The sequence below is a fragment of the Erinaceus europaeus genome, chromosome 1, assembly GCF_950295315.1.
Source record: "Erinaceus europaeus chromosome 1, mEriEur2.1, whole genome shotgun sequence".
In the NCBI taxonomy this organism is placed as follows: Eukaryota; Metazoa; Chordata; class Mammalia; order Eulipotyphla; family Erinaceidae; genus Erinaceus; species Erinaceus europaeus.
In genome coordinates, this window is record NC_080162.1 from 202,758,339 (window position 1) to 202,779,446 (window position 21,108).

At 42.3% G+C, this 21,108-nt stretch overlaps 1 protein-coding gene across 1 annotated transcript in view; it reads left to right on the forward strand.

Moving 5' to 3' along the window:
* Positions 1–4,406: 4,406 nt before the first annotated feature.
* The window catches only part of TMEM71 (transmembrane protein 71), a 33,650-nt gene continuing 16,948 nt past the window's right edge, over positions 4,407–21,108 (forward strand). Inside the window, exons 1-5 of the mRNA XM_060201209.1 lie at positions 4,407–4,532; positions 6,099–6,174; positions 7,514–7,580; positions 11,246–11,458; positions 16,180–16,352. Of these exons, the coding sequence (XP_060057192.1) occupies positions 6,135–6,174; positions 7,514–7,580; positions 11,246–11,458; positions 16,180–16,352 (493 nt within the window). The 5' untranslated portion in view covers positions 4,407–4,532; positions 6,099–6,134. The remainder of the gene's footprint in view (positions 4,533–6,098; positions 6,175–7,513; positions 7,581–11,245; positions 11,459–16,179; positions 16,353–21,108) is intronic.

Below are 21,108 nucleotides of genomic sequence, written 5' to 3' on the forward strand. Positions count from 1 at the left end.
TTAATATACCATTTTTTTAAAATGTATGTGTTGGCTAGAGATAGTCAGAAATGGAGAGGAAGGGGAGATAGAGAGGGAGAGAGGGGGCTGAGTTGTGGCACACCTGGCTGAGCACATATGTTACAGTGTGCAAGGACCTAAGTTTGAGCTTCTGGCCTCCACCTTCAGAGGGAAAGCTTCACGAGTGGTGAAGCAGGGCTGCAGGTATCTCTTTGTGTCTTTCTCTCTCTACTGCCCCTTTCCCTCTCAATTTCTGGCTGTCTCCATCCAATAAATAAATAAATATAATAATAAATTTACAAAACAGAGAAGGAGAGGAAGAGATACAAAGAGACAGCTGCAGCCCTGCTTCAGCACCTGCATGTGGGGACTGGGGGCTTGAACCCAGATCCTTGCGCATTGTAACGTGTGCTCAATTATGTGTGCTACTACCCAGCACCCAAAATACCACTTGTCAGCATACAGTTTCCTTAGGTCAGGAAACTGGTTTGGGTGGCACTGGTTCTTCTGTCTCACAGGCCACAGTGTTAGCTTGGGGCAGCAGTCATTTCCAGACTTGACTGGAGACAGACTGATTTCCACACTCAATCAATTTACTCTTGAGTGAATTCCTGCTCACTGGACAGAAGACATTAGTTTCTTACTAGCCTTTCAGACAACCCTGAGAACATTGCTTTGTGGGATTCTCCTATGTGACAGCTTGCTTCTCTGAAGTGTGTAAGCCAAGAAGCCAGCAGCACGTCCAGAAAAACATATGTACAGACTTTTTTTTTTTAAATGATCAAGACCATAGGTTAAGAGGGCTACAATTCCACACAGTTCCCACCACCAGAGTTCCAGAGTTTCGTATCCCATCCCCTTCGTTGGAAGCTCTCTTATTCTTTATCCCTCTGGGAGCATGGACCCAGGATCATTATGGGATGCACTAATAGGATATTTTTTAACCTGTCAGAAAGCCACAACTTGTCACTAGTCTTACTGTGTTCAAGAGTAGCCGGAATTTCAGAAGCTCAGGAAATATCTTCAGCCCAAACTCAAAGGGAAGGGATTACCCAAGAATCCTTGAGAGCCATTACTGGAAACTCTACCTTCTGCTGTTGGAGATGATCTAGGGCAGATCCTAACCACAGACTCTCCTGGGGCGGGGAGTCCCAAACATTAATGGCATTATTCTATTGGCCTTACCCAGTAGGACCTCAGAAGAGATGCCAATTCCGAAACAAGGAATATATTTAGCATATCTGAGCTGAACACTCACAATTCCGTTTTAATTTCTCAAGTCATCCTATATCTGGTATCTACTTTAAAGTACAAGTGAGTCAAATAGTTTCTACTTAGACCTAGATACCCTCCTCGCCAACTTCCCACTTCACTTCCTTCAATCACTCTAAGTCTAACTGTGTCAAAGTAAGGACCCCAAAAGCTGGGTTAGAGTGAGAGACCAGCACACTTGCATGAATTATGCCTCTTTTGGTCACTACCAGGTCACCCCATCATACAGGGCTCTATTCAGGAAATCCTGGGATTTGATGGGGCCTAGACCTCTGACAGATCCCTCTCTCCACCATCACTGGTCATTCTCATCAGGAGCAACATCAAAAACCCTCTTGTGGGCCTCTCCAGGATCTTGCCTTCAATGTGGAACAACAATGGTAGAAACTGCCCCACTCTCTGAAGGAAGGCTGGGTCAACATATTCTGCCACTGGAGGAAGACGGGCCCTGAAATGAGTGCAGCCTAGAATGGTCCTAACTATGACTGTGAGATGATCAGACTCATGTCAGGATGACTCAGCTCAGACTGACAGGGATGCAGAAATTACACAGGCTCCTGTGCTAAATATGAGTAGACATGGGTCCTAGATCAGATTGATGGGGTCCACAGTGAACGGTATTTATATACTCTTCCCATATTTGGGAGCTACTCTCTGGCTTGATCTGACTTTCTAGTCCTATTTCCAACTCTAACATCAACTTCCCAGACAATACTTTCAGCTCACCTGCATGTTAACTGGCTGGCTCAGGCAAAATTAGTAAAATTGTGGGCCACTTGGAATATACCTAAAATAGAACTACTTGTTTCTTCCAACATGAAGATGCCAAATCTCACCTGCTATATTCTTACCTTTAGGTTCCTGATTATTAAGCAATTTGTTCTGCTTTATATCTTAATGTTTTTCAGTCACCAATTTGCAGATGCTACCATGACACCAACCTACCACGACACCAACCTGAATTCCCTGGGCAGATGATCTCACTAATATGTCCTGGAACCCCACCTTTCCAGAGCTCTATCCCGCAAGGGTCAGGCTGGGGGTATGGATCTACCTGCCAATGCCCATGTCCAACAGAGAAGCAATTACAGAAGTCCCGGGCTAGCATAGGGGTGCCTCTTCCCGGTCGCGTACTCTCTGGGCTGCAGAGAACTCAACTGGAGCCAGCCTGAGCTGCTACTCACTCAGCGACATGAAGGGGATGTCTCAGGAACCAAACACGTGGCAAGACAATGCAGTATTTTTATTGATCAGAGAGCCACGGCTTTTAAAAGACCCGGAAGTGGCAAGTCAGAAACGGAAATGGCTAGGAAAGGGGCAGAGAAAGGCAAAATGGGGCTGGAAAGGTAGAAACTTCCTTAGCAACTGTTGCAAGGGTTTTAACTGGTAGGCTTCATAATACCCTGGAGGCAGGGAGGGTCTTGAGTGTAGAATAAAGATAGATCAAAGGAATGGAATGAGTGGGGATCTTTCAGGCAAAACAATGATTATGTAGATAGGCCATAGTATCAGGAATGCAGGGTGCTTTGTGAGGCAGGGAGTCTGATAAGATGGGGCAAACCTTTGGGGTTACTCCTGTTCCTCCTTGCTCAACTTCTCGGTAGAGAGAGAGAGAGACTGACAGGATAGACGCACTCCTTAGGTCAAGCCCTGCCAATCTCTACCACATCCTCACAATTTCCCAACACAGAAGCTAGACCTTCTACCTTCTGCACCCCGTAAAGATCTTTGATCCGTATTCCTAGAGGGAATGTGGAAGAACAGGGAAGTTTCCAATGGAAGGGGTGGCATATGGAACTCTGGTGATGGGAATTGTGTGGAATTGTATTCCTCTTATCCCACAATCTTATTGGTCATTAATAATAATAATAATAATAATAATAATAATAAAAAGAAATGGCTCATACCTTAGGTAGGACAATACTTTACCATGCACTTGGTCCAAGTTTGGGTCCTGGTGTCACATGACAAATGGCTTGGGAAGGTGCAGTACTATAGTGTGTGTGTATGCATGGATCTCCTATCTATATTAATTAAAATGTGACTTTGGAGCAGTAAACTTATGCACACATGAGAAATCTATATTACGTTTATGACTGTGGACATTGTAATTGTATCTCAGAGTAGTTAAGTACTATGCACCTCAGTGTTTTGGGAACATGTATTTCTTTTATTAGTTACAAGAGCAGAGATTTGTTTTTGTTATTTATTTATTTTTATTTCTTTATTTGCTTATTGACTAGAGACATCCAGAAAGTGAGAGGATGGGGGAGGTAGAGAGGGAGAGAGACAGAAAGATACCTGCAGTGCTGCTTCACCATTCGTGAAGCTTTCCCCACACAGGTGGGGAACGAGGCTTGAACCCGGGTTTTTGCTGTAACTTGTGTGCTCAACCAGGTACATCACCACCTGGCCCCTGTCCATTTGTTTTTTTATTTTTAAATTTTATATTATTTGATAGGACAGAGATAAACTGAGAGAGCAGGCAGTTTGAGAGGAGAGAATGAGAGAGACAGAGAGATACCTGCAGTACTGCTTCACCACTCATGAAGCTTCCCCTGGCAGTGGAGACCAGGGGTTTGAATCTGGGTCCTTGTGCATGGTAGTACATGCACTTAACCAGGTGCACCAGCCCCCAATAGCAGAGATTTGTAGAGACATAAAAGGAGCAACAAGGTCATTGAGTTCTACTAAAATATAAATATAAAATGGACAGTTCCACCTGTGGAATTTCTTGCAAAGTCCAGTCTTTGGTGGATCAACATCTGGACACTAGAAACATTTTTGTAACCTCCCACCATTTGGTATTCTGAACTTAGAAGCACCAGTGTCTTTGTCACCAACAGTAAAAATGTGGGCAACGAAAATTAATTACCATGCACCCACCTCACATTAAAAAACAGAAACCACTAAGCAAGATCTGTTGCTTCTCTGAATGTTTTTCTTAGGTTCTTAGAGCTAGGTAATGTCTCATTAGCTGAGACAAGTACCTGCCATGTATTGAGGTGACCTATGGGTACTCCCAGGCTGCATATTCCCCACCACAGGCCGGTGAGATTCTGCGCACTGTTAAGTCCAACAGGAAGTGTGACCTCATCCTGCCTCTCAGCCTCTGGTTATGCAGGCTGCTTTTGAAAGAAAATAAGAGCCGTCATAGGGCTTCCTTTCCCAAGAACTACATGCTTTGCTATTCTAGGAAACAGCCAAAGGACAAGAGGCCGCTGAAGACAAAACTTCTCTGCAAATGCCTGTACACAGAGGTGTGTGTATGTGTGTTGGTGTGGGGATCTCTCAGAGGGAATAGAAGATAAGGTTTCTCTTTCTTAGGAGACTTCTGCACCTGTTGTTTGGCATGATTTTCTTTTGAAAAACTGCAAAGTCCTGGATGTCTCTGCTGATTGTCAACCAACCCCAGGAGGCTTCATCTGTCAGTAGTTATTTAATTATTTATTTACTGACAGGGAGAAGAGACTCGTAACAATTTTGGAAGCAACATATATGAGGACATTGTTTTTCATAAGCAAGTTTATTGCTTTCATGGAACAAGTTGATAGGTTCTGTTTCTTGAAAAGCTTTTTAGAGCTGTAACTGAAGTCTCTTCTGTTTTTGTTGACTACTCTAATGGTCAACGAACTATCTAGAAGACTTCTAGGGATACTTGTAAGATACAACAAATAAGATCCACTTTTCTGTTGCAGGATTTGTTGACTGAAAATCAAACGTAGTGCTTGGGGAGAATGATTTGGACTGGAAACACTCATGTTGCATTAATGAACAATGTAAATGACAAATGGCACACTCTTCTATGTGATACAAATGTTATTGTATTCATAGCAATGAAATCTATGAGTGCCTAGACTTAGAGACTTTTCCAAGAATGCCAGAAAATTCTCCTAGCTTCTCTAAAGGTTTATCTTTTTCAGAATCTATATTTTCTAACTAGTAGTGTGTCTGATGTATTGAAGTAAGATAGAACTGTAGGATTATCCGGTTGTGGCTTAATATAGGATAGCTACAAATGTAGCCAATTATTAGTCATCACATTAAAAACTTTGGTAGAATCAGTGAATCAGAATCTGCTAGGGAATAGGGGCACACACCAAGTTTAATAGTCATTTGAAGGCGGGCCTCCGTGATGAATTGTAACTGATTACAGTTTACATAATTTACTTGATTGTATGTGTTCTTAAATTGCAACTGAAAAAGCAAATTTATATTCATGAGAAGTGAGTTTTGAAACCTGCCCATTGGTCTAATATTTTAGTGCTATGCTGCTTAGGAATGTCCAGCCTGATAGCAACTCAGAAAGACCACCAGTAATCTCTGTGACTGCCTGTCAGTGGCTCTAAGTGTTGGGCCAAAGACAGACAGGAATCTCTAAGCATGGTTGGGAACTTGATAATGAGCTTGATATCTGCAAAATGATAAAAACGTGAACTCATTTATTTAGAAGGCTCTAGAACTAACTTTTTTTTATTCATGTCTTAATCAAATAGCCAATCTGAGTTACTATATTTTTATTACAAGTCAACTTTCTAAGTCTAATTTCCCCAAATAAAAATGCTGCTATGAATATCTTTACAGGAAAATAAAAAAAAGGATTATTCAGCTGAATGAGTAAGACGATGGAAAATGTAACATAAAATCGTAGAGACTGACATAATCTCAGTCAGTGCTTCTTCAATCTGGTCTCCTTCTTTCAATCTTCTCTCTCTGTTATTTCAGTAAACAAATCTGACTAGTGCAATTAGTAGTAGCCATCTGTTTTGGCATCCTTGTTCTATTTTTTAATATATAATTCACCTTTTAAAAAACATCTTTTGCAGAAAACCTGTGAAGTTTGAATAAGCAGCCTTCCCAAGATGTACGGAGTATCTCCTCTGATGTCAACACCGGCAGCAAGTAAATGGAGGAGCACTGCTCTCTGCAATTATCTTTTGAATGATTAGACTTCTTTTTAGCAATTTCCTGGCTTTGATTTTGCTGATACTCACACCATTAACCATCTGTCAGCAGCCTGTGCTTCTTTTAAATGCCAATGTTCACTTTGGCAACGATTTTGACTTCATTTCTTTCCCTGAGAGAAATGTGATACTTTTCCTTCTAGTGGAAAAAAAAAAATCACCATTTTTGATGCCTTGGCATGAATGCAAAAAGAGACTGTTTATCAGCCACTATTAAGATGCAAAACTGTCTAGAAAAAAATGCTGAATGACTCTGATAGCTACTTGTAGAAAAATAAGGGTGTTGCTAAAACGGTAGTGGTTTCAAGTTTCTTCCTTCCTCTTGTTATTCTCTCTTCTAACCCTCCCTCACACACTTACCACTCTCTCTCTTTACAAATCAATTAACCCAATTTGAAATTCCAACTTCTTTGTCCTAGATACCAGTTGTCAGTTATGTGGGTGAATTCTACTAAGCCTGTCTATTAAAAGTATTCACACCCCTAACATACAACATAAAATTCTGCTTTAGCGTTTAGAGTATTAATTAACTGTGACTTTCCCCAACTGAAATCTGCTGTCATGCTTTTGGTTAAATTTGCATGAATAGATAGCAACTTTTTTTTTAAATTAAGAATGCTCATAGACCTCATACTTAAAAATAATCTACATTAAACAAAATTAAACTATATTTCTTGCTCCAGTTAAGTCTTTCAACCATTATTTGATAATAGATGTGCCTTAAAATCCTGTACTGAGAGAGTCAGCAGTGAGCTCAACCACGTTGAGAACATGCAAGCCTGGAACCCCAGCTTCCATCTCTGGCATGACTGATGGGTACTCTGGTTTCTCTCAAGATAAATAAATGATTTTTTTTTTTAATTGCACAAGTCCAGGAAGATGACTGAATTCTTTAAGTTACTGAGCAAGCTAAAATAGGCAGCAGGTTGGGTTACTGATTTTGTTTTTGATAGCTTTACACAGGATCCCTTCTTCCTGCAGTTCTTGGGTCAGTTTGCTGCCGCTGCTACATTATTGTGGCATCCTGCTGCAGCAAGGAGCCTCTTAGGGAATGTCGAGTGAGAATAGAAGCTAACTAGAGCCCCCTTGGTTCCTGGAGAGACCTGATGACAAGCTGACCTGGACTTGTTTGTGAGTGGCTGGGCCAGTCAGAGTCCCCTCGCTGAAGCTTGCAGGTGGTTATTCACAGGCTCCCGACCACCGACCTCCACTGTTTCCTATCACGCGTGTTGGTGAAGTGTGATCAATTTGTACTTCTCTCTCATTTGCTTATGCAGGTTCCTCTGGGTCTGAATCTAAGAGAGAATATTCTGGAAAACTGTCTCCCACATGCACTTTCCCAAGGTACTTCACTTCACGCAACTCCCTTCACCCCTCCCCCAAATCAATCAATTTCTTTGCCTTTACATCTTTCTGTTTGTTTTATTCCTTGTTTGAAACTGTTAGTTTTCTATAGGGACGAGGCCCTGTGGGTGGAGTTTAAGGCTTAGATCTTCCAGGTCCTAAGTTTCATACTTGACAATGCACACATGCCAAGTAGCATGTTATCAATTTCTCTCTTTCTCATAAAATAATAATAATAAAAAAAACAGTCAATCCATATCTATGATCTTGGGAGAACTACTGCAGTTTCCAGTGGAGGGCATGAGCACACAGAGCTCTGCTGGTGGGAACGGTGTGGACTGAGACCCCTGTTATAATTTTGTGAATCGATATTAAATAAATAAAGAGACAAAAATACATATGGGCTGGGAGATTTCTCACCCAGCAGAATGTTCACTTTGCTGTGTTCCAGGACCCGCATGTGCGTTCCTCAGGCACCACATGGGGACCGCCCCCAAAGGGAAGCCTTCGCAAATAGTGAAGCAGTACTCTGCTGTCTCAACTTTTCTCTGTCTCTCTCTTTGTCTGCCTTTCAGTCGCTATCTAAAATATCCTCTGTGGACCGGGTGGTGGCACACCTGATTGAGTGCACATGTTAAAATGTGCAGGGACCCCGGTTCAAGCCCCCGGTTCCCACCTGCAGGGGGAAAGCTTTGAGAGTGGTGAAGCAGAGCTGCAGGTGTCTGTCTCTCTTTGTCTCTCTTCCGGTCTATCTCCCCCTTCCCTCTTTATTTCTGGCTGTTTCTATGCACTCAATAAAGATAATAAAAAATTAAATAATAAAATATAGTCTGCTGGGAGTGATGAAATCAGGCAGGCAAGGAAATACAGTGTTAACTATGGGCGAAACTAATAAATAAATAAATAAATGTTAGTTTTAGACATTGTGCAGTTTTAGATATATTTGGATATATATAACACAATATATATTTATATATCCCATGCACATGAGAATAACTTATCTAAGTTAATTGTGGACTTTAGGAGTATGAGGATGAGTAGCTAGGTTAAAATGAGTTGTTTTAGTTTGTAGAGAAATTACTGAATATATGGTTAATTTTTTCCGAATAGATGCTTTATTTAAAAAAAAGTTCTTCTATCTTTAAAAAAGCAACAAGGTGGCTCACTAATATGTACACTGATCAACTTTCATGCCCTGATAGAACAGATAAAGCACAGCACTGTGCTCTGATTCTATAATGAAGTGTCCTTCCCTGTCTTTCCTGATTCTCTGTCTTTTATAATTTATGTAGAAACCAACTGACGCTTCCTCTGTCATTTTGTGAAATATATTTGTGGTAGAAAGGAATCATGGCTTGATAATAGAATCTACCTCTTCTTGTAAATTCTAAGCTTCTTGCTTCTACTACCAGATGAATGAGTCAGGTCATCTGGTCCAACACATTCTTCAGAATCAGATCAATCAGCGTTCAAATCTTCGTTTTGCTACTTACTAGTGATGTGAAGTGTCCAGATTCTTTATGCTTACGTGGCTCTATTGTACAATGATGATAATAACATTTAGCCCTCAGAGATCTCTGTGATAAGCAGAAAAAGCCTGAGATGCAGTCCAAGCACAGAGCTAGTAGTATTTAATGCAGTGTATTTGACATAGTGTCCTGCTAACTGAAGGGCATATGTTACCTGCGAATAGTAGACTACTTTTTTTTTAACAATTAAAATCTTTTTATTAATTAGTGTATTTCTTTGATAGGATAAAGAGAAGTTGAGAGGGAAAAGAGAGACAGGGAGAAAGAAAGACATCTGCAGCAGTGTTTCACTGCTAGTGAAAATCCCCTCCTGCAGATGGATGGGGGTCTGAATCTCGTTGTCATATGTGCACTGAACTAGATGTTCCTCTGCCCAGCCCAAGCGTGATCAGACTTTAAGATGTAAAAATCATCTGTATTTTTGCAGACCATAAAGTATAATGTTGTTGTTCAATCATATGTTCACATGAATATTTTACAGACCTAAGACACATACAGATTTTCCAATTAAGGGGCCAGAAGGTGGCACATGTGGCTGAGCGCACAGATTACAGTGCACAAGGACCCGGGTTCAAGCTCTTGGTCCCTACCTGCAGGGGGAAAACGTCATGAGTGGTGAAGCAGGGCTGCAGGTGTCTCTCTGTCTCTCTCCCTATGTCCATCTCCTCTCTCAATTTCTCTCTGTCTCCATCTAATAATAAATAAATAAAATAATTTAAAAAAGAATTCCTAACAAAATATTTTTCAAAAATTCCAATTAAATAGGAGACTTCCCTGGATACCAAATCAGGGGAGGTCATTACATGTTCATTTGTGCAAAATGACGAAGGCCAGAAGGATCCTTTTGACAGCCTGCTCCAGCCATAACCCACATGCTTCTGGTGGCTTGTACGTCACTGATCATTATTACAAGCAAAAAGACAGAGCAATCGGACAGCCATTCAGAATAAATGGGAGTGAAAGTGACTACCACTTTCCAGCTTCCCACTAGCCTAGTTTGCAATGTCTGTACACAGGAGAAGGTTACAGGTTCAGCCTACAGTGAAGAAATTTCTGAGGAGCTGCTGGGTCACGTTGCAGCCATTACTTCTTCTTCTAGCGTTTGCTGCATCCATCACTAAGCACAGAGACCTGGGTTCAAGCTCCCTCTCTCCACCTGCAGGGAGGAAGCTTCATGAAACAGTACTATAGGGCTCTCCCCTCTCTGCTTCTCTGTCCTTTCTTTAGCTCTCTATTTTTTCCCCTGTTTCTTTCAACAAAATTAATTTTTTCTTTTTATAATTTTAATTATTATTACTTTTATATCTATTTATTTTCCCCTTTTGTTGCCCTTGTTGTTTTTTATTGTTGTTGTAGTTATTGTTGTTGTTATTGATGTTGTCGTTGTTAGATAGGACAGAGAGAAATGGAGAGAGGAGGGGAAGACAGAGAGGGGGAGAGAAAGACAGACACCTGCAGACCTGCTTCACCGCTTGTGAAGTGACTCCCCTGCAGGTGGGGAGCCAGGGGCTCAAACCCAGATCCTTATGCCGGTCCTTGCACTTTGGGCCACACGCTGTGCTACCACCCAACTCCCCCAACAAAATTAATTTTTTAAAGAGAAGCCCAACAGATTTTTAACTTTTATTTTATCTGATAGGACAGAAAGGAACTGAGAGGGAAGGGGAGATAGAGAGGAGGAGAGAGACAGAGAGACACCCGCAGCATTGCTTCACCACTCATGAAGCCTTCCCCCTGTCGGTGGGGACCAGGGGCTTGAACCCAGGTCATTGTGCATAATAATACATGCACTTAACCAGGTGTGCCACAACCTAGCCCCCAAAATTAATTCTTTAAAAAGAAACTGATGATCCATTATGTTTACACGAAGGGGTTTGAAACAGGAATGCACATTGATGGTGTCATTCAGTGCTCTCTCTTGTGGGGAGATGAAGCCCTAGATGAGACAGTCTTGTGGTGGCAGAAGTCACCATAAGTCACCATGAATGCAAGAGAGTATTTTCTATCATGGTGACTTCTGGAAACGTGATCTTGTGTGACAAGATGTACTGGATAGAGACTTAAAGACCTTATTTTTAATTTAATTTAATTTAATTTAATTTACTTTTATTTTATTTTATTTTATTCCTTCTTTAGTTTTGACTATGACTTCCTGAACAGTGACAATTCCTTTGAGTGCTGCTCCATAGATCCTCTGACAGGCTCTCTGTCTACCTGTCGCCGAAGCCCCAGACTGCTCTCTAATGGCTACTATGTTTGGACAGAAAACAGCTTCTTCTGTGACAAAGATGGCACTGTGACTTTGAGCCCATCCCAGACCAGGGTTCTGTACAAGGAGAACCTAGTCAGGTGAGTGGAGGATAGTTCATAGAAGAAGCTGAATATCATCCCATCACTATTTATTCATTTATTTGCTCATTCAACAACTGTTTAGAAGGAACCAGACTATGGAAATGCAAGGGCTGAAAAGGGCAGACAGAGCCAACCTGCAAGTAAGCAAAAGTAATGAAATGCCACAGGTTGTGGAACAGAAGTCTGAACAGAGTGTTTGACAGAGAATGGTGGGAGACTCATTTCTTGAACAAGTGGGTAGAACATGTGAAAACAAGCTTCCCTAGAGATGAGAATGACTGATCTGAGTCATATAGAGTTAGGGATAAGAAAGATAGGCCACAGGATGGGATAGAGTAGGATAGGATAGGATAGGATAGGATAGGATAGGATAGGATAGGATAGGGTAGGGTAGGGTAGGGTAGGGTAGGGTAGGGTAGGGTAGGGTAGGGTAGGGTAGGGTAAGGTAGGGTAGGGTAGGCTAGGCTAGGCTAGGCTAAGATAAGATAGGATAGGATAGAGTAGGATAGGATAGGATAGAGTAGGATAGGATGGAGTAGGATAGGATAGGATAGGATAGGATAGGATAGGATAGGATAGGATAGGATAGGATAGGATAGGATAGGATAGGATAGGATAGGATAGGATAGGATGGAGTAGGATAGGATAGGCTAGGCTAGGCTAGGATAGGATAGGGTAGGGTAGGGTAGGATAGGATAGCATAGCATAGGATAGAGTGGGATAGGATAGGATAGGATAGGATAGGATAGGATAGGATAGGATAGGATAGAGTAGAGTAGGATAGGATGGAGTAGGATAGGATAGGATAGGATAGGATAGGATAGGATAGGATAGGATAGGATAGGATAGGATAGGATAGGATAGGGTAGGGTAGGGTAGGGTAGGGTAGGGTAGGATAGGATAGCATAGCATAGGATAGAGTGGGATAGGATAGGATAGGATAGGATAGGATAGGATAGGATAGGATAGGATAGGGTAGGGTAGGGTAGGGTAGGGTAGAGTAGGATAGGATAGGATAGGATAGGATAGGATAGGATAGGATAGAGTAGGATAGGATAGGATAGGATAGAGTAGGATAGGATAGGATAGGATAGGATAGGATAGGGTAGGGTAGGGTAGGGTAGGGTAGGGTAGGGTAGGGTAGGATAGGATAGCATAGCATAGAGTGGGATAGGATAGGGTAGGGTAGGGTAGGGTAGGGTAGGGTAGGGTAGGGTAGAGTAGGATAGGATAGGATAGGATAGGATAGGATAGGATAGGGTAGGATAGGACATGGTATATACCTTGCCATGTGAAGCCAGACACCATGTGACAGGAGGCACCATGGCAACAGGAAAAGCCCTGGTGATGTAGTGTCACTGCTCTCTACCTCTCTCTTTCTCTGTCTTGTCCACTCTCATATTCTCTCTTTTCTTCTCTTCTCTTCTCTCCTCTTCTCTTCTCTTCTCTTCTCTTCTCTTCTCTTCTCTTCTCTTCTCTTCCCCTCTCCTCCCCCTCCTCTCTCTTTCTTCCCCTCCCCCACCTCTCCTTCCTCTCCCCTCCTCTCCTCCCCCTCCTCTCTCTCTCTTCCCCTCCCCCACCTCTCCTTCCCCTCCTCTCCTCTCCTCTCCCCTCCCCTCTTCTCCTCTTTTCTCCTCTCCCCTCCCCTCCCTTCTCCTCTCCTCTCCTCTCCTCTCCTCTTTTCTCCTCTCCCCTCCCCTCCCTTCTCCTCTCCTCTCTCTCCTCTCCTCTCCTCTCCTCTCCTCTCCTCTCCCCTCCCTTCTCCTCTCCTCTCCTCTCCTCTCCTCTCCTCTCTTCTCCTTCTCTCTCTTCTCCTTCTCTCTCTCCTTCTCTCTCTCTCTCAATGAAAAATCTGCCCATGGCAACAAACTGGTGCATGAAGAAGATCCTAGTTCTGTAAAATAAATGAATAAGAAATTTAAAAATCACAGTAAAAGCTAGAAAAAGAACTTCCAGAGACAAAGGTACATGCTGACACAATTTGAGGGACTGACAGGTAGGTCAGTTGTCATACATGGCAGAGTGGAAAGGGTCTAGTCTATAAGAAAGGGGATGTGCTACAAGAAAGAAGGGTGAGCATAGGACCAGGAGCTCTGCAGGAAGGTTTAAAACTCCAGAATATAGTCTGGCCTTGGTTTTACAGATGCAGAATAGTCACTAGCCAATTATCAGACTTGTCCTCAGCAAGATACCACTGGCCATAATGCAGGGACTAGATGTTAAGAAGACAGTAAATGAAAGAAGATAACTGAAGACAGAGTTTCCAGGGTTGAACAAAAATGGTAGCAATAAATAGGCAAGGGTGGGAGTAGAAAAATAAATAAAAGAAATGAAAAGAGAAAACACTTCATTAAAAGAAGAAAGAGAAGAAGGAGAAGAAGAAAGAGAAGGAGAAGAAGAAGGAGGAGAAGGAGGAGGAGAAGGAGAAGGAGGAGGAGAAGGAGGAGAAAGAGGAGGAGGAGTAGAAGGAGAAGGAAGAAGAAGAAGGAGGAGGAGGAGAAGGAGAAGGAAGAGGAAGAAGGAGGAGGAGGAGGAGGAGGAGGAGGAGGGAAGAGTCTGCTGGAAGCAGTATGATAATCCAGGTTCAAACTCCTAGTAAAGTCCTGATGGGAAAGAATACATATTTATTTATTTATTTATTTATTTATTTATTTATCTATCTATCTGTCTCAAGGGTTATTGCTGGAGCTTGGTGCCAGCACTACTAACCCACTGCTTCTGGTGGCCATTTTCCCCCATTTTATTGGTTAGGACAGAGAGAAATTGAGAGAGGAGGGAGAGATAGATGATAGATATATAGAGAGAAAGACAGAAAGATAGATATCTGCAGACCTGCTTCACTGCTTGTGAAACAGCCCCCTTGCCGGTGTGGAGCAGAGGCTCGAAGCTGGATCCTTGAGCAGGTCTTTGCACTTTTTACTGTGTGCACTTCGGTGGATGTGCCACCGCCCGGCCCCCGAATACATTTTTGTCTCTAGAAACTGCCAGATATTCCCTGGGCCCCGTATTCTAATGCTAGGGAAGCACGGAGACAAATAATGCACAATGCTTGTTGTGACACCTCAACATTTTTGTGGATGTTGTTGCCCGTATGACCATGTTTAGCAAAGGCTTGCTAGGTCACAAGGTGACACACACCTAAAGTTTCTCGCTGTGTTCATTAAATGGCCTCTCTGACCCCAGCATGGCTTTCCATGTCAGCCTCTGCAGCCCAAAATCTTTTGGAAATGCAAATCAATTCATGCAGCTACTGCTACCACCTCTTTTTATTTTTATTCCCTTTTGTTTTGCCCTTGTTTTATTGTTGTAGTTATTATTGTTGTCATCATTTTTGGATAGGATAGAGAGAAATGGAGAGAGGAGGGAAAGACAGAGAGGGGGAGAGAAAGATAGACACCTGCAGACCTGCTTCACCGCTTGTGTAGCAACTCCCCTGCAGGTGGGGAGCCGGGGGCTCGAACTGGGATCCTTTTGCCGTTCCTTTGTGCCACATGCGCTTAACCCGCTGTGCTACCGCCCGACTCTCGCTACTACTACTCCTTAACACAAGTCAGTGTTTCCTTTTGCTCTGAGGCTAAACTCCGACCCCTGAGTGCAAGCATCACCCTGTGCAAAGACCTGGTTTAAAGCTCTAGGTCTCCCACCAGCCTGGGAAAATTTCATAAGCAATGAAACAGTACTTCAGGTGTGTGTATCTCTTCCCTCTCTACATCCCCCTTCCATCTTAATTTCTCTCTGTCTCTATCCAAAATAACAATAATAAAAAAAACACAACTCAGGGGGCAGGTGTTGGTGCACCTGGCTGAGCACACATATTACAATATTGAGCACCTGTTCCCACCTGCAGGGGGGAAGCTTTATGAGTGGGGAGGCAGGGCCGCAGGTGTCTTTCTCTCCCCCCACACCCCCCTTTCTCTCGATTTCTAGCTGTCTCTATCCAATAAACAAAGATAATAAAAAAATATATTTATAAAAGAATTCAACTCCTTTGTACAATACTCAAGAGTTTCATTACCTTCCCTCTTGTAGTTTCCCCTCTCATTTCCTAGCGTGGACCATGCATCACAAGACATACTTTCCCCACAAAGCACAGGTCAGGCCACTTTGGAACTCAAGAGTTCATTTATCCCAGAAACTTTCTTTGATTTTTGCAGTGTTCCTCCTGGTGCTCTCAGAATAGTCTTTAACTAATTCCCTTGAAACATGATTCTATACAGAGCACAGTAATCAAGGAAGAATCTCAGAAGTCAGGTTGCCAGGACTGGTATCCCAGCTATTGACCAGTATATAACCATTCTGCCCCAGTGTCTGGGACTGAACTTTGAACCAGTAATGATTGCTACCTACCAGACTGTTTCTATGATACTGTGAATTACCATATGTAGGTCACTAGGAAAGACATCTGGCACAGAATAAATTATAGGAAAGCCTTAGCTGTATCAGCATTATTCATATCTTTCTCCTAGACTAGATTGGGAAATTTTGTAGACAATTTTTTTTTTAATCTCAATATCCTTGACATTAACTCAAGCAACTGGCAGGCACAGAAAATTAAGAACGTTCTGAAATGAATGAAGGAAGGACTAAATGAGATGGACTGCATGAGCTTAGCTTGCAGAAGTTTCATCTGTAGAGTAAATCACATTCATTAAATTCTGCTTCACGTTCAAGGTGACCATTCTTTTTTAATTCATCACACTGCTTTCATTTCCCTCCAGAATCTTTAGAAAGAAAAAGAGAAGCCGCCACTCCTTTTCTTCTGTCTTCAATCTCACTTCCCCTAAATCCTGGCTGAATGGCAGTATCTTTGATGAGGCTGACTCTTCCCCAGGTGGGGACATCTGGTTGGAGCAAGTCAGGAGGCTGGAAACACACCATCTCAGTGAAAGTGGTGAGTCTGAAGCTCTTTTTCCATAATGAAATATCACTTCTGCAACCAAAGTGGTCATGTCTGGACCAAGGTAAAAATAAAGAGACAATAGCCATTTACTAGAGAGGGGAGTCACCAGCAAGTGAACCTAAAGTTATCGCCTCACAGTTTATATAGTCCCAGTGCATGTCCTTAGGCAAGCAGTGAAGCAGATCCTCAGGTATCTTTCTCTCCCTATCTCTATCTCCCCTCTTCTCAGTTTCTCTCTGTCCTATCCAACAACAACACAGCAACAACAACAACAATGGAAAAAATATGGTCGCCAGGAGCAGTGGATTCGTCTTGCAGACACCAAGCCCCAGTGATAACCCTGGAGGCATACAATAATAAGTAATAATACAATAATAATCATAATCTGGGACTCAGAAAAGAAGTCTTAATTAAAGCTGTGTATTGTCTTAATGGCGGCATTCATTGAAGCAGTCCATGCTTCAAATGGAATACCATTCAACCTTATAAAATATAACAATCTTATCATTTTCAACAACATGGAAATAATATTACTTCCATCCTCATTCTGAATAGGGGGAAGTGAAGACAGATTAGACACTTTTCATCGGACCATTCAAATGCTAAGTAGCAGAGCCTACATCATAAATAAAGAGTATTTAGTGAGTCGTTACCATACTACACTCAGGAAAGGTTGTTTGGGGCAAACTCTCTTAGGGAACAGGAGTGCATGATGTCATAAAAGAAGAGCTTATATGTTAGAGGCTAATGAGGTCAAATAAATAAAGATTTACGCATCCTATAGGCCTAACACCATCTAAGTATGGAATCCTCCACTACAAGTCAACATAGAGGTCACCTTACCAACTTTCAGCATCCCTAACAATTGGCACAAAAACCTGTACTTACAAAGAACTCCCGTTACTTCTGGAGATATATTCTACTTACCACAGAATTTACCAACTTAGGGTTCGTGATTCAGTTATTCTTTTGGATATGCACAAAGCAGATATGCAGCCATGATCACTTTCTGATAACAGAAAAATTTGAGCACCCAGAGAGAAACCCCATATATAGTCACTCCCCACTTCTCATTTCCTCATTCCAGCCCATAATAATGTGACTCTACTTTCTGTTACTATGGATTTTCCTAATTTTGGAGGTCCCGTCTTCTTCTCTTTGGCAGCAGTGCTGAAGAAGCAACTTACTTAAGCTGATCTTTCAGACATCTTTTGAAAATGTTCATTCTTCGATTCTAATTACATTCTTGGACACATGGGGGACGTCTCTCCTTGGTTCTTTTTAATCAATTTATTATTTATTGTTGTTGTTATTGATACCATTGCTGTTGGATAGGACAGAGAGAAATGGAGAGAGGAGGGGAAGACAGAGAGGGGGGAGAGAAAGACAGACACCTGCAGACCTGCTTCATCTGCAGGTGGGGATCCGGGGACTTAAACCGGGATCCTTATGCCAGTCCTTGCGCTTTGAGCCACATGCACTTAACCCACTGTGCTACCACCCAACTCCCTCCTTGGTTCTAAAGTAGAGTTTCCCACAATATACTGCAGGGGCATTGGAAAAGCACAGTGTATGTGTTTGGTTTTTTTTTTTTTTTTGCATTATTTCTATTTATTTATTGGATAGAGACAGCCAGAAATCAAAAGGGAAGGGAGTGATAGAGGAGGAGAGAGCTATAGAGACACCTGCAGCCCTGCTTCACCACTTGCAAAGCTTTCCCCCCTGCAGGTGGGGACCGGGAACTCAAACCTGGGTCCTTGAGCACTGAAACAGGTGCGCTCAACCAGGTGTGCCACCACCCGACCCCTTGTGTATGTATTTGATATAGGGAATTGCAATTAGGGAAACCCACATTCAGGTTAGAGACTGGAGAAGTGTTTCCATGAGGGACTCTCATCAGGGAATTCCTACAGAGAGATGGAGACTGAAGTGATAGAGGGTTAGATAGTGGGGAGTGTTATGGCCATGTGATGGGGCTGAAAAGTGAAGAAGTCAGTTGGAAGAGTTGCAAGGTAGAGAAGATAAAAAGCTGTCTTCATCAGTCCTTGCAAATAAGATATCCTCATGCTTTCTGGATTGCCTTCTTGGAGTACTGTTAGTCTGGCCCAGACCAAGGGTTTATTCTAATACGGTGACTTTTTCTGTAGTGATTTTCTCCAATCTTATTTTAAAGTGTCTCTAGTAAATTCAGTCTTTCACAACAATAAACACTGGATTTCATGAGAGAAGCTGTGATTCTCCTCTTCCTCTTCCTCTTCCTTCCCCCCCTTCCCTCCCTCCTCCTCCTCCTTCTCCTTTTTCTTTTTCGCTGCCTCCAGGTTTATTTCTGGGGCCTGGTGCTGGTGCCTACACTATGAATCCACTGCTCCTGGAGGCCATCTTCCCCCCATTGTTGTTGCTGTTGCTGTTATTATTGCTGTTGTTTCTGTTGTTGTTGTTGGATAGGACAGAGAGAAGTTGAGAGAGGAGGGGAAGACAGAGGAGGAGAGAAAGCTAGATACCTGCAGACCTGCTTCACCACTTGTGAAGTGAGCCCCTTCCCTTGTAGGTGGGGAGCCAGGGGATTGACGCTGGACCTTTAGGGAGTCCTTGAACTTCAAATTGTGTGAGCTTAACCTGGCGCACTGCTGCACAGCCTCCCAGAGTCGTCTTATGACTCTCACAACCCTTCTGAGAAACCAAGGAAGTTTTAGTTTACAGCCTTAGTAACTTTGACTTTGTAGCATTGGCTACATCTTAAAAATATTTTAATAAGTGACAGATATGATCAGAGCTCTTTGCTCAACATTGTATTAATTAGTATTAATACTAGTACTAATTAGTAATAAATACTAATTAGTGAAGACTTCACTTATACTCTTCTTATTTTTACATTTACTTTCTCTTTAGGGTATTTAAGTCATTTATATCACTTTGCTTTTACAAAATGATCTGGGACTGAACAGTAGTGCACTGGGTAGAGTAGAAACTAGATTCAAGGCCTCAGTTCCCACATGCGGAGGGAACTCTTTCATTCCTAGTGGAACAGTGCTGCAGATATCTCTCTCCTCCTCCTCCCTCACCCCTTCTTCTCCCACTCTCTCCTTTCCTTCCCTTCTTTCCTCTCCCTCTCTTATCGTACACTTCCCTCTCCTTCCCTCCCCCCCCTCTTCCTTCTTTGCCTCTCTCTCCCCTTCTATCTCTCTCTTTATGAGAAAAAATAGTGACCAACAAGAGCAGTGGAACTTTTGTGCAGGTACCAAGTTCCAGTGATAACCTGGTGGCAAAAATAAAATAAAATAAAATAAAATAAAATAAAATAAAATAAAATAGATCTAAAGATAAAATCTGGAAAAAGTAAAATGGCCACGAGGAAGAAGGCTTCAGGAAATCAGGAAAGTGATGCTACCTGGATTGCTAAGGTTTGGGCCTTGCTCTCCTACAGGTGATGCTTAACTTGTGTGAAAATTCACAGGTAGTCTCCCCTTACTTGCTTCTTGGAAATTCGTCCAAACAATCTCAAAGCAACTGGGCCACAGCACTGCTACCTGTGCATGAGGAATCTAGTCCAATGCACGTTGTTTCCTAGTATCTTCTAAACGTATCAAATCCGACTACCCTCTCCAAGTCAGTAAGTAGCCAGCCTGGACTTTGCAGCAGTAAGTAGCAGACAGGACTTTGAAGTCGCTCACCTCTGTATCAACTGTAATCAGGTTTCTTGTTTTAAAAATTTCTGAAGTCCCCAGGACTTTTATCATTTACTATCATTCTGACTTTTCTCTGGAAAGATTGCTTAATTAGAAGACTCACAGAAGATTCAAAATTAAATTGTTTTGCTGGTTTCTCTCTAGGAAATGAATACAGTTAAAACTTAATTTCTCCTGATTGTCTCGTTTCACTTTTTTTGGGGGGGGCAGGATTGTTTTCTTGATCTATTTTTTAAAAAATTTATTTATTTAGTCCCTTTTGTTGTTTTATTATTGTAGCTACTCTTGTTGTCATCATCGTTGCTGGATAGGACAGAGAAAAATGGAGAGAGGAGGGGAAGAGAAAGATAGACACCTGCAGACCTGCTTCACCTGCAGGTGGGGAACCGGGGGCTCGAACTGGGATCCTTACTCCGGCCCTTGCACTTTGCAACACAGTCGCTTAACTCGCTGCACTACCGCCCAACTCCCTTCTTGATCTATTTTATCTATCCTTAGCTTACCTGTTCCACAACTGTGGAAACACCTTCCTCATTCATTGTAATTCATTCTTGAGCCATGGCATTTTGCATCTTCCCAGAGCCCAATAATGCAACTCTGGGCACATCCTGAGAGCCTGTGAGTCATACTGAGCGGGGTATAGGGTGCCTGCAAGGAGGACTGAACAGAATTTGCAGCTCTATTTATGCCAGTCCTATGAAAGGCAACATAATTTCAGGCAAAGTTTGGGAGCTGTCATTTTTTTTTTCCCTACATTGAATGTCTCGCCCATAAATATCTTTGATAGCAACTTCTTCTGTACATGGCTTTTCGCTTATCTTGATAGCAAACGATTATGCCTACTTTACATGCAACAATATGAAAATGTGCTTGCAAAATCTATTTTGAATCTTCTGTGAGTCTTCTAACTGAGCAATATGGTAACTGTTTCCTGGGTTTTGTGAGAATCCTGATAATTATGGGGGAAGGTGTAGGGGTGAAAGGGCACAGATTTTGATGGAGGCTGTGGTGACTTACACTGATCATGTTTGCTTGTGAAATGATACCTCTGCCCCCTTATG